At 44.9% G+C, this 15,000-nt stretch overlaps 3 protein-coding genes across 8 annotated transcripts in view; all 3 read right to left on the bottom strand.

Moving 5' to 3' along the window:
- The window catches only part of sgpp1b (sphingosine-1-phosphate phosphatase 1b), a 15,920-nt gene extending 13,910 nt beyond the window's left edge, over positions 1–2,010 (bottom strand). For both annotated transcript variants that reach the window (XM_058383922.1, XM_058383914.1), the window contains exon 1: positions 1,025–2,010. In XM_058383922.1, the coding sequence (XP_058239905.1) occupies positions 1,025–1,690 (666 nt within the window). In that variant the 5' untranslated portion in view covers positions 1,691–2,010. The remainder of the gene's footprint in view (positions 1–1,024) is intronic.
- A 119-nt stretch (positions 2,011–2,129) lies between these two features.
- On the bottom strand, positions 2,130–10,603 carry LOC131348751 (uncharacterized). Of its 3 annotated transcripts, XM_058383950.1 has the most exons (5): positions 6,678–10,603; positions 5,797–5,878; positions 4,553–4,626; positions 4,239–4,364; positions 2,130–3,604 (listed from the first exon to the last, which is right to left on the bottom strand). In XM_058383950.1, the coding sequence occupies exons 1-5, from the start codon at positions 6,678–6,680 to the stop codon at positions 3,320–3,322; spliced, it is 570 nt and encodes a 189-aa protein (XP_058239933.1). In that variant the 5' UTR covers positions 6,681–10,603; the 3' UTR covers positions 2,130–3,319. The 3 variants fall into 3 exon arrangements, with proteins under 3 accessions (XP_058239933.1, XP_058239926.1, XP_058239917.1); XM_058383943.1 differs by lacking the exon at positions 6,678–10,603 and having other exon boundaries at positions 4,239–4,361; positions 5,797–6,655; XM_058383934.1 differs by lacking the exon at positions 6,678–10,603 and having other exon boundaries at positions 5,797–6,652.
- A 979-nt stretch (positions 10,604–11,582) lies between these two features.
- Positions 11,583–15,000, bottom strand: part of syt16 (synaptotagmin XVI) — a 19,744-nt gene continuing 16,326 nt past the window's right edge. For all 3 annotated transcript variants that reach the window (XM_058386283.1, XM_058386281.1, XM_058386282.1), the window contains 4 exons: positions 14,759–15,000; positions 12,927–13,379; positions 12,552–12,735; positions 11,583–12,396 (listed from right to left, as the gene is read on the bottom strand). The exon at positions 14,759–15,000 is cut by the window's right edge and continues 54 nt beyond it. In XM_058386283.1, coding sequence (XP_058242266.1) covers positions 12,083–12,396; positions 12,552–12,735; positions 12,927–13,379; positions 14,759–15,000 — 1,193 coding nt within the window. In that variant the 3' untranslated portion in view covers positions 11,583–12,082. The remainder of the gene's footprint in view (positions 12,397–12,551; positions 12,736–12,926; positions 13,380–14,758) is intronic.

Here is a 15,000-nt window from a genome sequence, read left to right as displayed (position 1 = left end):
AAAAACAAGGAAGGAGCGAGATAAGCATCGTCAGATTGGCAACTAGCGTAGCATTACGATGGAAATCAGAGTGTCTTTAAGCTCCTCGTTTGTAAAATCCTGGGGGCGGAGCTTCACTTCAGTTCGACCTGTCAATCGCATGTGACGTCACACTTCTTTGACTCTACTGCATCACATGAAGTACTGGTTTTTAAACTGGAACCAGAGCTGGTTTTTTAACTAGTGCTGGTCTGACAGAGACGCTAAGATGTTTTAACGTTAATCTGTAAAATGTTAGCAAAACCTTTAAATGTCAAAATGCTATGTTAAGTGGTTGCTGTGTAATTTTTGAAGGTTGCTAGGGTGTTGCTAGTTAGTTGGTTGCTATGGCATAAAAGATGTTGCTAGGTCACTGCTACAGTACTACAGGTGGTTGCTATGGCATAAAAGATGTTGCTAGGTCACTGCTACGGTACTACAGGTGGTTGCTATGTAATTTTAGATGGTTGCTAGTGTACTCCACATTGTTGCTAATCAGTCGGTTGCTATGGCATAAAAGATGTTGCTAGGGCACTGCTATGGTACTACAGGTGGTTGCTACAGTACTGGAAGTGGTTGTTATGTAATTTTCGATGGTTGCTAGTGTACTTCAGGTTGTTGCTAGTCAGTTGGTTGCTATGGCATAAAAGATGTTGCTAGACTGTTGCTATGGCATTGGAAGTGGTTGCTGGACTGTTGCTAGTTGGTTGTTATGTCACTGATTCAGTATTCTATGGTGGTTGCTAGGATGTTACTAAGCAGTTGTTATGACGCTCTAACGGTACGAACTGCTGCGTTCTTTCGCGTGCTTTTGGTAATCAGGACATTTTTTATCTGCTGTAATTGTGACATCACAAAATACGTAGAATGTAGGATTTCTGTCTGTGAAAGCTAAAGTGTACAGTAGAAGCTCAGTAGTGTTACACTCAGTAGGAATGGTGCAGACCAGGGGGTTCACCAGCACCAGGGTTGGGAACCTGTGCACCATCCACCGACTGGTCCTCACCTCCCAGCGGCCGTAGGTTAACAGGAAGAGTCCCAGCGGCACGGCGGTACCGGACATGGCGTGTGTGGACGGCATGCTGTACTCGGAGTCGTAAAACACCTCTAGTTTGACCACAGGAGGCGAGGCGGGCCGCGGCCATCGCAACAGGTCCTTCGTGCACTGCCCCAGGTACATGACCCAAACCCAGATCGCAATCAGGCGGCGCGCGACGAACGGGTCCACGTTCCAGGTGAGGAACGGGAAGAAGCTGATGTAGAACAGCTCGTTGCCCAGTTCCGTGCCAAGCGTGAAGACGTAGTACAGGAACCGGTTCGAGATCACGAACTGGTGGCCCACCTCTCCGGTCAGCGAGTTCCTGCGCAGCGGCCCTCGCGCCATCCCGTCCTTGCCGGAGCCGCCGGACGGACGCGCGCGAGCGCTCTCCCCAGCGGCGCCGTTTGCCGTCCCGTTTACCGCGCCGTTGATGTCCTGGTGTTTCCCTTTCCCTTCTCGGGACGGTGTCTTTCGCTGGTCCGCGTCCGTCTTCTCACCCGAGTCTCGCGCGCCGGCATGGTTTCCCGTGAATGTACCGCGCACACCGCACAGCTCCTGAAACCGGGCGACGTACCGCGGGTCGTGCAGCGAGCTCAACAGCCACGTTAATTCCGTCCTCAAAGCGCTTCCCATTGTTTATCAGACAAACCGGCTAGCTTCGCAGCTAAAGTCAGCGAGTCTGATCAAAGAGAATGGCGATTGTTTTGTGCTAGCCGGCTTGTGTAGCTTTAGGTTTAGCTAGCTAGATTAGCTGACTCCATGGTGGAAATGTAAGCTTTTCGTTTCGAATAATAACACGTTCCCAGAGTTTAAAAGAAAAAAGAAAAGAAAAGAAAAGAAAACGAGGCTAAACATCCAGAGAGAGCAGGACGGTTCACACGAACGACGGAGCACAACACCGTTATCTCGCGAGTGGAATATCCGCTTACTGACAGATCATGCACGGGGGAGCGAGTCACAGAAACAGAAACCCGCACGCAGACTCAAGTGTCACGCGCACGTAACGTTGCGGCACCGCGCATTAAAACCTGAACGCGCATACACACGAGGAAAACACACAAAACACCACAAGTAAACTCTTCCATTTTATTTGTTTGAAATACACGAAATTTGAAAAATAGATTTTTTTAAAATGCTACTTTACTCTTTTGGCAAAAAATTTGGTTTCCTTTTTTTGTAGAATATGTCTTTAAAAAAAAATTAAATGTCCAAAAGATAGCACTTTGATAATCAGTTCATAGTTCATATTCTTAGATACTTCAACAAAAACAACTCCAATAACAACTTACACATCTACATTTATACAAAAACACATTTCAACTATTACAAGCTAATAGTTGACATTGCATGGCATAAAATATATTTAAGTAACTATACACAAAACACAGCAAAAATATTAACCGAATCTTCACAACCGCTTTGTTGTTGTTGATGTTTTTTCTATCTAACATTGAGAGCATCAGACTTTTGCAGTTAGTCTGCAGTTGTGATGGAAACTGAAACAGAAGTGAATGAATAAATCTCACTGTTTAAGGATGGTTTTGATATGTAAACATGTTTAAGGCTGATTAAATAATAATCTGTAGCAAGAGTGCAATTAAGCTGCAAGTAGAAAAATAGACGGTATAAGAAGAGCTAGAACTTCCCAACTACGAATCCTCTTCAGATTTTTCCAACAAGTTTTCCTCTCGCTTTAAATGAACTTTCTATATTGTTTAGTGTCTGAAATCTACAATCAGGAGAGAACTTTGCACTAAATATGAAAAACAACAATCACACTGGTGAACACTAGAGGGCAGTAGAGCACTACGGGTCATTTGGAGAGTTTCTCCTCGCTCTGTCCATCACACGCAGTCCTTACACAGTAATAATATATTATATCAGATGCTTTGCTTGGAAACCGTGGCTCATGTAGCAGAACAATATTCAGGCAAGAAACTTTACACTTTACATTTACTTAAAGAGATACAAAGTGCATGGCTTTTTTTCTTTTAAATCCCTGAAAAATGCTTAGCAAAAAAAAAAGCACAATTAAAGTTTATTTAGAGAGGCAGTTAGGCTCGAGTCTTTCCTTTTTAGGTGTAAAACCCTGATGCTTCTTGCAGTTCTTCTCATACTGCGACAACCCCAGCTTCCGAGTGACACACAGTATCTCACACACACACACATACACACACACACTGCACAGATACACACCTCCGCCTCCATTCTATGCCATCATCCACTGGGTTTAAATGCCAGTGCTTTAAGTACAGTGTGATTTTAACAGTTGTTGTTAAGCGGATAGAAGAAGATGGAATGTTCGTGTTCAGGTGTCACCAGGACTTTTAGTCTCTTCCTGTCCAAGTAAAAAAGCCTCTCCTCTTCTTCTTTCTCTCCATTCTGCTGTCTGTCTCGGTCCTTCTGCCCATCGTCCGAGTGGATCTTGCGCAGCAGGTTGTTGATGAGAACGGCGCGGCGCAGGAAGGCCTCGGGGTCGTCCAGGAAACGCAGCTTCTGCAGCGATAGGCGCAAAATACAGCTGCGCTCCTCGCGTAAGATCAGGTGCTGCTCAGAGAGAGAGACACAGAGAAAGGAGGAGAGAGAACAGGGCACATGGTGAGAGAGATTAAAAAGGAGAGAAAGGCAGAGAAAGAAAGACAGAGATAAAACAATTAAAGGTGAGAGACAGGTAGAACAAGAGAAAGAGAGTGACAGCGAAGAGCAAGGTCAAGAAAGAAGTAATGAGAAAAAAGGTATAATGGGAATGTAAAATAGAGGGGGGGGGACAAGACATGAGTGAGGGAGAGAGAGAGGAAGGGAGGGGGGAGAGAGAGGGAGGGGGAAGGGGGGGAGGGAGAGAGAGAGAGAGATAAGGGGGGGCAGGTCAAGAGTGAGGGGGAAAAGTGAAACAGGTACAGAGATGGAGAGTGAGAAAGGAGCCAGAGTGAGAGAAAAATGAAGAAGGAAGAACAAGAATAAACAAGAGTTGAAGAGAGACAGCCATATGAAGGAAACAATTACAGAGACTTGATTTACTTTTACAATCCTCAGATCACACGTGCTGCACGGATATGACATCATGTGAACAGTGTGTGATGATGTGTGAAGCACCACCTGCACTACACACAGAAAAACAGAGCCGAGCAATAAGAGAGAGAGAGAGAGAGAGAGAGAGAGAAAGAAATGTGGCTGCTCTCACTTTTTGTAAATATCCATGTAGGCGTCCCTGGACGTCCTCCTCTTCCGCATACTTCCTCTTAAAGTAGGCGACTTTCGACGTCGTTGACCGATGAGTGCACGCTCGCCGTGAAGATCCTGACCACTGCTAATAAACACAGGACGTAAGACGTGTTTACATCACGCACGTACCAGGAAGTGTACCCTACACCTCAGGGATTCCCGAACACTCATTATGTTGTGTTTCGTAACAGCATCACACTAACGAGGTGTGTGTGAGTGGGACCGTGTCGCCGCCAGGGGGGACGCGGGAACACGTGCGGAGTACACACACACCTTTCTAACGACAGCCGTGTTCACCTGAGCATCGCTCCTGTATCTAACACACACACACACACGCCCTCCGAGTGCTGTGAGGAAAACAAGAGAAACACACAGAGAGAGAGAGATGTGTGGTTAGAGCAAACATAGTCTGAGGTACAAACACTGCTAAGAAAGCAAAACAGTGGGGCATTGAAACTAGCCTCAGAAATATTGGTAATGTGGTCATTTATAGGTCACCTGACCCTGATGTTTGGCAAAATCGCTGTAATATCTGTCCGATTCCCACTACAACAAAAATGCTACTGTGCTTTATTGCAACAAAATTTGCTCTTACACGTCACCTAGCCTATTTCTCTGGAATTTGACTCGATTTTTTCTTTTTATTGTTCGCTCTATAAAAATATCACCCCTGGCAACCCCGTGTGAGCGAACTGAGGTTTGAAAAATAAAAAATTCACAGGTCACCTACACCGGTCAGGCATAACACTCTGAGCAGTGAGAGGTGAAGTGAATAAGACTGAGTATCTCCTCATCATGGCACCTGTTAGTGGGTGGGATATATTAGGCAGCAAGTCAACATTTAGTCCTCAAAGTTGATGTCAGAAGCAGGAAAAATGGACAAGCGTAAGGATTTGAGCTTTGAGTTTGACGAAGGGCCAAATTATGATGGCGGATAGATGACTGGATCAGAGCATCTCCAAAACTGCAGCTCTTGTGGAGGTGTTCCCGGTCTGCAGTGGTCAGTATCTATCAAAAGTGCTACAAGGAAGGAACAGTGGTGAACCAGTGACAGGGTCATGGGCGGTCAAGGCTCATTGTGGTGCGATTAGAAGGCTGGCCCGTGTGATCCGATCCAACAGACGAGCTACTGTTGCTCAAACTGCTGAAGAATCAATTTAATGCTGCTTCTGATAGAAAGGTGTCAGAATACACAGGGCAGGACGGGTCAGGGCTGTGTTTTAGTGGCAGCAAAACCAACACAATATTAGGCAGGTGGTCATAATGTTATGCCTGATCGGTGTATATACAATTAGCTTTTACACCAAGAACAACGTTTTGGTTTCAGTGTCTTTAACAGTTCAGATAAACCACAAAACGTTGACTCTTCACCTTTGTACACTTCATTCAGTCTAGCTAATTATGCTAATTATTAGCTAAAACGTATTACGATTAGCTCGATTTTAACTCGTCATACACGCTTCAAAACACAAGTTTCACACACAATTGTGATTCATAATTCAGGCAACACTTCTTACCAAAGTTGCTAACAGGTCTAGAAGATGAATGAAACGCGCCTTGTGCTTGTGGACTATATCTGTGACAGAAAGATAAACATGTCTGTGTAAAAAACATATATTTGACAAGAATTAGCAAACAACGTATAAAAAGAAATAACATCAAATTACATACATCAAGCCGAAGAAAATCCTTCATATCGGAAGGACGGTTAATTAACGGGGTTTTTTTAACGGCTTTAGAATTTTGTCACGCGCAGATTTTTCAATTTCAAATTCAAATAAGTCCCAGACAAACTGCAGCAGTGTTTTCCCGCCTCACTCACGTGCCATTTAATCACAGGGAGACTGCCATATAATGTAGACTGCGAATAAAAACAAGCAGGAATTTAAAGGTAAAATGTTTATTACTTTGATATAACAGCTTATGTCGCGTCATGGACGAGACACAACATCAACATACCAGACTTCTATAAACGACAGGGCTCTGGAAATAGTATGAGAATAGGTTTTTTTTTTTTTTTTAAATAGTTTCGAATGTCTCGTGCAAATCGAGCGTTCCCGAGCACGAGAAAGATATGAAAGTATAACGAATATGAAACAACCAGTAATTAGGAATGTAACAAGACTAGTTAGTGCTTTTTTTAATGTTAAAGAAACAGCAGTATGTCTGCGTGGGTGAACTCGTGCGCGTGGGAGAGCTGTTTATAGCTAAATGATACATCAATGACACATTCGCATGGAGTTTTAATGCACCGAACCCAGCAGGTTGAATTAAATACATGATTGCATGCAGTAACGCGCTTAAATGACATGCAGGCTAAGCATATGAAAAGTGTCATATATGTCCACTACAAACGTCGGAGGATGAAAAAAAGATCACAGCACGCGCTCGAGCTTACCATTGTTTATGAAGATGCTGGAGGAAATAAAATCAGCAGCACACTCCGCTGGCTCTCTGGGTCATTATTACTAAAAATGTCCCGGATGTAGACGCTTTAATAACCCTCGTTCCTGTGTCTGCGCCCCTGAGCGCGCGCCTGTAGGTGCGTGTGTGTGTGTGTGTGTGTGTGTGAGAGAGAGAGAGAGAGAGTGATGAGCCCTTTTAAAACAACACTGTATTAAAAATATCCTCCAAATCTCCCCGTTTTCCAGCGCAAAGCGAGGGCACGCGCCGCTCGCCGCCTTCTGATTGGCCCTCGCCGGAACAGCTGTTTCGCCTCGCGTCGCTAAGCAACAGGTCGCTAGGTAGCGATGACGCCACATCAGGCTCCGTTTTCTTTCTCGCGACTCTCTCACGTGCTGCTGCTGCTGCTAGGCTTCACACACGCACACACAGTCGCGCACACACACACACACACACACACACACGCGCACAAACACACATGCAATACATATAAACATGAACACACGCACACACACACACAGATGCAACACAAACATGAATGCACACAAAACACATACTATAGAGAGATACATAAGCACATGCAAATAACACACACTCACACACACATTATATGAAAAACAAATATACACACATATATAGATGTACATTTGCCTGCACATACCCTCAAATGCAAATATAAACACACAACAAAAACACAAACACACACACACACACACACACAAAGATAAACATATATATATATATATATATATATAAATGCACACAAACACCATTCACATGAACATACACACATGCACAACATATAAACATGAACACACACACACACACACTCTTATGCACAATTAGACACCCGATATGGTGGTAGTTGTGGAACTCCAGGAGTTTGTTGGGAAAAAAAACATGACTACAAGTTTACTGATAGACAAAAATATATATATTTTTTGAAATAAAAAACACTGGAACACACACACACACAGACTTCAGCATGCATCTATATAGCAGTGTAGAGTCGACGTAATAACCCATTCACACTCCGCATGCAAGTGTAACACACAGTCACCTATACATGAAAGCTGCTTCTGTTCCATAAACACACACACACACACACACAGGCACGTCATGTTCACATAGAGCACAAGACATGCATCAGGAAACATTTCGGCTCCTCCGTAGGACATTCCAGACATGCAGGAACACGTGACATCATGGTATCCATGACAACATAACACCTCAGTATAGCCAAATATGAAGACACAGAAAGTTGATTATTTTTCCTATATCGTCACATCCGGAAGTGTTTGCAAACATTTTTTTATTCATAAAAAAAGTCGTCTCATGCTCTTTAAGTTATTAAGACGATGAAACCCTTACAGAGGAACTCTGATACCGGAGACTCCTTCCGTAGATGCTATGTTTTTCTACGTCTACCTTTGTATTGTTGTTATAGCGAGCGAATCAACAGCTTCCGACCAATCAGATGAGAGAATTCAATAGTGGTTCCTGATCTGACGGAGAAACAGAATTATTTTACGTCATAAGCATTTTACTGCACAGTCTGGAATTTCACTAACAACAGTCCACGCGTTTCATCAGATCAACGCATCATCACCACGCGTCCACCATCGTGCAGAGTCCCCCCCACCCCCCACCCCCCGCATGCCCAGCAACAGCAGATGCGGCTCTTGAGCTGGAACGAGTTCATCATAAGCTGATAATTAAGCTTCCATTCATGCAATCAGGAGACGGCGATAAGTGTTCGAGCAGAGATAACGACAGAGAGGGGTCTAATCCAAGCTGCGTTGTGAGGTGATGTCACTTCCTGGAGATGTGATAAGAGGGCGCAGTGAAAGCCGACTCGGAGCAAAAGACAGATGCGGAGGCACAAAGACGCAATCACAGACGCTGAATTACTGCATGCGCTTCCGTAACAGTCTCCCATCATCATCATCATTATAAAAGTCCAGTCTTTCTCTCTAGAAACATCACATCAGGAAACATCAGGATGGTGCTGGACGGAATTTTAGCAGGATTTTCTCCAATAGATTTCAAAGCAAGGATCAAATCTTGCTTTAATGCATTTTTTTTTTTTTTAGCTCATATTAGAAATCCAACTGAATCAACACATCAGGGCTTAAGGACTGTTATGCCTAAGGCCACGAGGCAACGGGTCATGATACCAAATTATTATTATCATTATTATTATTATTATTATTTCCCAAGTCATTAAAAACCTTTCTCTGTAGCTCTCAGCGTCTCTGTGTAGAATTATGAAAGAATGTGGTTTCTAGGTAAGTGACCTCGTCAAGACAGTACGTGACTTCGAGCACTCAAGGCCTCATGAGGAGGGTTTGAGAAGAATGGACTGAGAGAAAAACACGGGTGGGGATGAAAGTGAAATAAACAAAAAGGTTATTACGGATTATGCGCCATTTTGTGCTGGAAAGAAATTCAGATAGCGCCCCCCTGGTGTGGGTGGTGTAATGTTGTGGGGAATCTGGCTAGCCAAGAAAAAAGTGAAGAGTATGTAATTAGCATATGCATGCCAATAGGAGATCATTTTGCTTGAAATAACCAGAAATACACTATATTGCCAAAAGTTTTGGGACACCCCTCCAAATCATTGAGTTGTTGTTTTTCAGGGGTTGGGCTCAACCCCTTAGTTCCAGTGAAAGGAACTCTTAATGCTTCCGCTTCATACCAAGACATTTTGGACAATTTCATGCTTTGTGGGAACAGTTTGGGGATGACCCCTTCCTGTTCCAACATGACTGCACACCAGTGACCAAAGCAAGGTCCATAAAGACATGGATGAGTGAGTTTGGTGTGGAGGAACTTGACTGTCCTGCACAGAGTCCTGACCTCAACCCCATAGAACACCTTTGGGATGAATCTAAACCTTGTGGAAAGCCTTCCTAGAAGAGTTGAAGCTGTTCTAGCTGCAAAGGGAGGGACAACTCCATATTACATTCATGTGCATATAAAGGCAGACTTCCCAGCTTTGGTCTGGCTCACAGTCTCCGCTCTAATTCAACCCAAAGGTGTTGACCCCAAACCCCTGAAAAACAACACCTGAATTCAATGATCTGGAGGGGCGTCCCAAAACTTTTGATAATATAGTGTATCTAATCTTATCTTATATTTGTTTAAAAATGCCTGCATGAGCCTCCGTTAAAAATATCTTGACTCCTGCATCATCAAAGGTTTTTCTGAGCATCTGACTTCACCGGTCACCAGGGCTGAGTCCATGGGATGTGGTAGGACAGGAGCTTCATCAGGAAAATCAGGGCAACTGACAAATCAATAAGAATGTTCCTAACACCGTGATGAATCATTTCTCAGAAGGCTGTTCTGCGAGAAAAGCAGGTCCGAGTGCTGTGTTCAGTATCCCTGTGGTTTGATTATAATAAAAGTTCATCTTTCCTTTAATTATCATCTTTTTCCCGTCTGGCACGGTGTGTATCGTCACAGTTCTGTGCTGAATTTAGCCGAAATGTTTTATTTTTCTCTCAGAAGGAGGTCATCTTTCTTCAGTCATGGGTTTTTTTTGTTTTCTTTTAAGTTTTTTAATAAGGAGTGTATTAATAACTGTGTGTGTGTGTGTGTGTGTGTGGTGCAGTCTTTCCATCCCCACATGTGTATCTGGCTCTTCCAGTGACGTCTTCTTCCTCTTCTTCTTCTTGCTCCACTTCATCATAACAACACTTGATGGAAAAACCCACAATCCTTCACATCTTCCCGGAAATCCAGCTCGACGTTCTCAAACAACAACAAAACCATCTGTTTAACACGAACCGTCCATCCTTTTCCTCCTTCCCCAACGCTTTCTTTTCTCTAGGCCGAGCCTCTTTAAAGGAGAAGTTCAGTTCCAGAACAAAAACCTACAGATCATTTCCTCCCCCCCTTGTCATCCAGGATGTTCATGTCTTTCTTTCTTCAGTGGTAAAGAAATGAGGAAAACATTTCAGGATTTTTCTCCATATAGTGGACTTCAATGGTGCCTGCGAGTCTGACCTTCCAAAATGCAGTTTAAATGCAGCTTCAAAGAGCTCTAAACCTCGATCCCAGCCCAGGAAGATGGCTCTTATCTAGCCAGACCATTGGTCATTTGCTTAGAAAAATTAAAAATCATATACTTTTTAACCACATAAGCTCGTCTAGCGCTAGCTCTGGGATGCGCGTCCGTGACGCTACGTACTCTGTAATCACATCGAAAGATCAGGCGTGACGTAGGCGGAGCTACAGTCCCAGTGAGAAGGAGAAGACTGCTCCAAAGTTGTTTTGTGTGGAGCACTGGTAAACACTGGGTCTGTAGTACGTAGCGCCCTGGATGTGCATCCCAGAGCTAGCGCTAGACGAGAAGCTTTTGTGGTTAAAAAGTAGCTCTTGGAAGCTACGTACTACGTAATGATGTTGGAAGGTCATGTGTGATGTAGGCGGAGCTACAGACCCAGTGAGAAGGAGAAGACTGCTCCAAAGTTGTTTTGTGTGGAGCGACACAAAGTTCTATGTAGCTTTCTGTTAGTAAAGAGCGTGTGACTTAGTTGCACTTCCTTGGTCTTCGCACGTTCACTTTGTAAACACTGGGTCTGTAGCTCCGCCTAAGTCACACATGACCTTTAGATGTGATTACATGACGTGCTTCCCATCTAGCGCTAGACGAGCTTATGTGGTTAAAAAGTACACAAATTTAAATTTTTCTAAGAAACTGACCGATGTTTTGGCTAGATAAGAGTCTGCTTCCTGGGCTGGGATCGAGGTTTAGAGCTCTTTGAAGCAGCATTTAAACTGCATTTTGGAAGGTCAGACTCGCAGGCACCATTGAAGTCCACTATATGGAGAAAAATCCTGAAATGTTTTCCTCATTTCTTTACCACTGAAGAAAGAAAGACATGAACATCCTGGATGGCAAGGGGGGGGGGATTATCAGTAGGTTTTTGTTCTGGAAGTGAACTTCTCCTTTAAGAAGAGCTTTAAGGTGTTTTGACCTGAAGGTATAACACGACTGAGCCGAGTTACTCGTTCAGAATGGGGAAAAGGACAGAAAGTGTGATGACGGCAGCCATGACACTGGTTACTGGATTTTTGGTGAAAAAGGATCATGATATATTGGGTTTTATTAGATATGACATTCTAAACTTTTTTTATATCACATACCTGCTTATGTTCCTGGTGAAAATAGAACAATAGGAAAGATTATAGTGACTGATAATAACAGTAATAATAATAATAATAATAATAATAATAATAATAATAAAAAGAATCAACTCTTGAGAATTTTGATTCTTGAGACTCGTTTTGTTTTTCGGTTGAATTCGTTCCACTCATGTGCCCCTTATCATTCCAAGCCCGATCCTGTTGATGCTGTTGGATTCCTGTCTCCGTCATCCACCACCTGTCCGCCTAGGCCTCGAGGAGGGCGTGCCACCTGCACACCTGCTGGTTGCTGCTCTCCTTCATGTCCTGCCAGTGAAGCGACTCCTCCTCGCCGCTACTGTTCTGGCCCAGCGCCAGCCAGCCGATCATCTCCTTGCGCTTCATGTTGCGTCGGTTGTACACGGCCGCCATGAGCGTGACGTCGGAGAGCTGGAACAGCGCCACCTGGAAGACGAAGGTCTCCTTGAACACGGGGTTGGGATGGCCGCGCCGCACCGAGGTCTTACACCGGGATATCTCCTGACCCATGGAGTTGAGCAGAGTCAGCTTCACGTAGGTATCTACAAGCAAGGAAACGTTAGCATTTACACGTGCTTGTGGGCGTGGCCTGTTTCGTGATTTCTGATGCAACAACATGGTAGCTATCTGTAGCTAACTAATTCAACACAGAACACAGAGTATGTCAAAGTATGTGTGTGTACGTATGTGTGTTTACCTGGGGGTCGGTTAAGTGCCAGGTTGCGGAAGTGGCTTCCTTTGATGACCTCAACGGAGAGGCGTCCGGTGGTGGGGTTGTAGGACAGACCAAGGAGCAGCTCAGGAACTCCACCGTGAGACAGAGACTGGCTGGAGGAGACGCCATCAGGAGGAGCGCTCACACACAGCTCGGAGTCTAAAGCCTGCAGAGAAAGATACAGAGGTATGTATGTACTGTGTGTGTGTGTATGTGTGTACTGTGTGTGTGTGTGTGTGTTTCTGGCAGCTAAGGCGTGATATTCACACCGAACAGTCTGAGTGCACTAATTTAAGACAGAGATAAAATCATGTGACCATATCAACTCCTCACACACACACACACACATACACACACCTTCAGGTTGCTGCGAGGTTCCAGTACTAGCGTGACCTCCAGTCTCTCGGTGTTGAGTTTGTTAAGTGTGTAAATGGTTTCTCCCATCATCCTCTCCCGGTTCATCTTGCCCAGAGCGTACAGCCGGAAGCGCAGTGCAGATGTGTTCAGCTCCGACGTGTCCAGTCTCGTGAAGCGGAACGTCTCCCCGAACCGTGGCGTTGATCCCCTCTGCACGGACGTCTTGTAGCGCTGGCGTTTTCCCGGGAGCAGAACCACGCGCACCTGCCACGCGTCCATGCCGCTCCGAGCTTTATCCGGGATGTCCTGCGCCATCACCACGGTGACTAGGAGCTTACAGGAGTCGGGACGGTACGTGAGGACGATCACAAGATCACCGCATTTGGAGATTGGCGGGCGGGGCGATGAGACAGAGGGGCGGGGCTCTGAGATGACGCTGGCTGCACGTTCATGCTAGTGGGAGAAAGAAGAGGGAGGTTTCAACGCAAATACACACAGATTGTATTTATCAGATTGTATTGGAGCAGACGGAAACACGCAAACACAAACACTGAGCTTGCTGCTAATGACACACACACACACACAGAGTCAGTGTTTCTGCTCTGAACAGATGGAGGAAGTTTCAGTTGGACACAGAGCTCTGAATGGGAGACAAATGATAAAAACTGCACCAAGGAACATTCAGGTCATCCAGGATGACCATCCCATATGGTCAAAGCAGTCTGATGCTCGCAGAAGTTCTGTTTATGTTTATAGATTTTACAAAGTCATGTTCTGACCTCAACATGAGCTGTGCTTCTGGACTGGAATCTCTTTAAATCCATAAAATCTTGCGGGATTGGGAGGACTTCAATCTCTTATGGCCAAGAATGGGCGGGTTTTAGACTTGTGGGCGGGTTTTACTCTCATATGTGAGCAGAAGGGGCAGGTTTTACTCTTGTAGGTTTGTTTTACTCTCACATGTGAGTAGGAGTGGGTGGGTTTTACACGATTAGGTGGGTTTTACTCTCACATGTGAGCAGAAGGGGCAGGTTTTACTCTTGTAGGTTTGTTTTACTCTCACATGTGAGTAGGAGTGGGTGGGTTTTACACGATTAGGTGGGTTTTACTCTCACATGTGAGAAGAAGTGGGCGGGTTTTACATGAGTGGGCAGGGTTTAAGCCCCCACGTGAGTAGCAGTGGGTGGTTTTACTCTTGTTTATGTAGAAGTGGGTGGGCTTTAGTCTTTCATGTGAGTGGGCGTGGTTTAGTATTGTGCAGGCAAGAGTGGGCAGTGTTAACTCTTAAGTTTGTGGGAAAAAAAAGGAGAGTACTGGACATGGTGCGGTGATCATTTCACTTTAAAATGTGTTCAGACATGAAGGCATGCATACAAACACACACGCAAACACACACACACACACGCACACATGCGCACACACACACACACACACACAGAGCTCAACAGTGTTAGAAGAGCTCAGACAGCATATTTCACACACGATGACTCATGAATATTCAGGCTCAATTATCTTGATAACTTGATAATCTCATGAATATTCATACACAAGAGGCTGTTATACCATATTTGTACATCAGATCAGACACTAGAGCAAGCAGAGAGAGAGAGAGGGACAGCAAGAGAGAGAGAGAGAGAGAGAGAGACAGCAAGAGAGAGAGAGACATAGCGCAAGCAAAGCGAGAGAGAGAGAAAGAGAGAGAGAGAGAGAGAGAGAGAGATCACAGTGTGTATGTCTACAGAATCTGACTGAAAGCTAGACAGACTGATGGATTTTACTAAAAATTTTGCCACAGCAGAAGTTTGGACACACACACACACACACACAGGTACCTCGGGGCTCCAGGTGGACGAGCTGTCTGTAGCCTCGTTATAATCGTACCCCGGATTATCCAGTGCCATGTCCGTCTCTCCGTGTGAGAGAGGAGTGCGGCGTCCGGCGCTCCCCTGACGACTCCTCTGACCACGGGACAGCGTCTCAGACCCCTGAGAGCCCACGGAGGACACGCGTCCTCTAACAGACGGAGTCGGAGTGTCCGGCACACTGAGGTCTCTCTGGTACAGTGACTCTGTCA

The sequence above is a fragment of the Hemibagrus wyckioides genome, linkage group LG03 (genome assembly GCF_019097595.1).
Source record: "Hemibagrus wyckioides isolate EC202008001 linkage group LG03, SWU_Hwy_1.0, whole genome shotgun sequence".
Classification (NCBI taxonomy): Eukaryota; Metazoa; Chordata; class Actinopteri; order Siluriformes; family Bagridae; genus Hemibagrus; species Hemibagrus wyckioides.
Note: the sequence above shows the minus strand (reverse complement) of the source record. Positions and strands in the feature narration are given on the sequence as shown.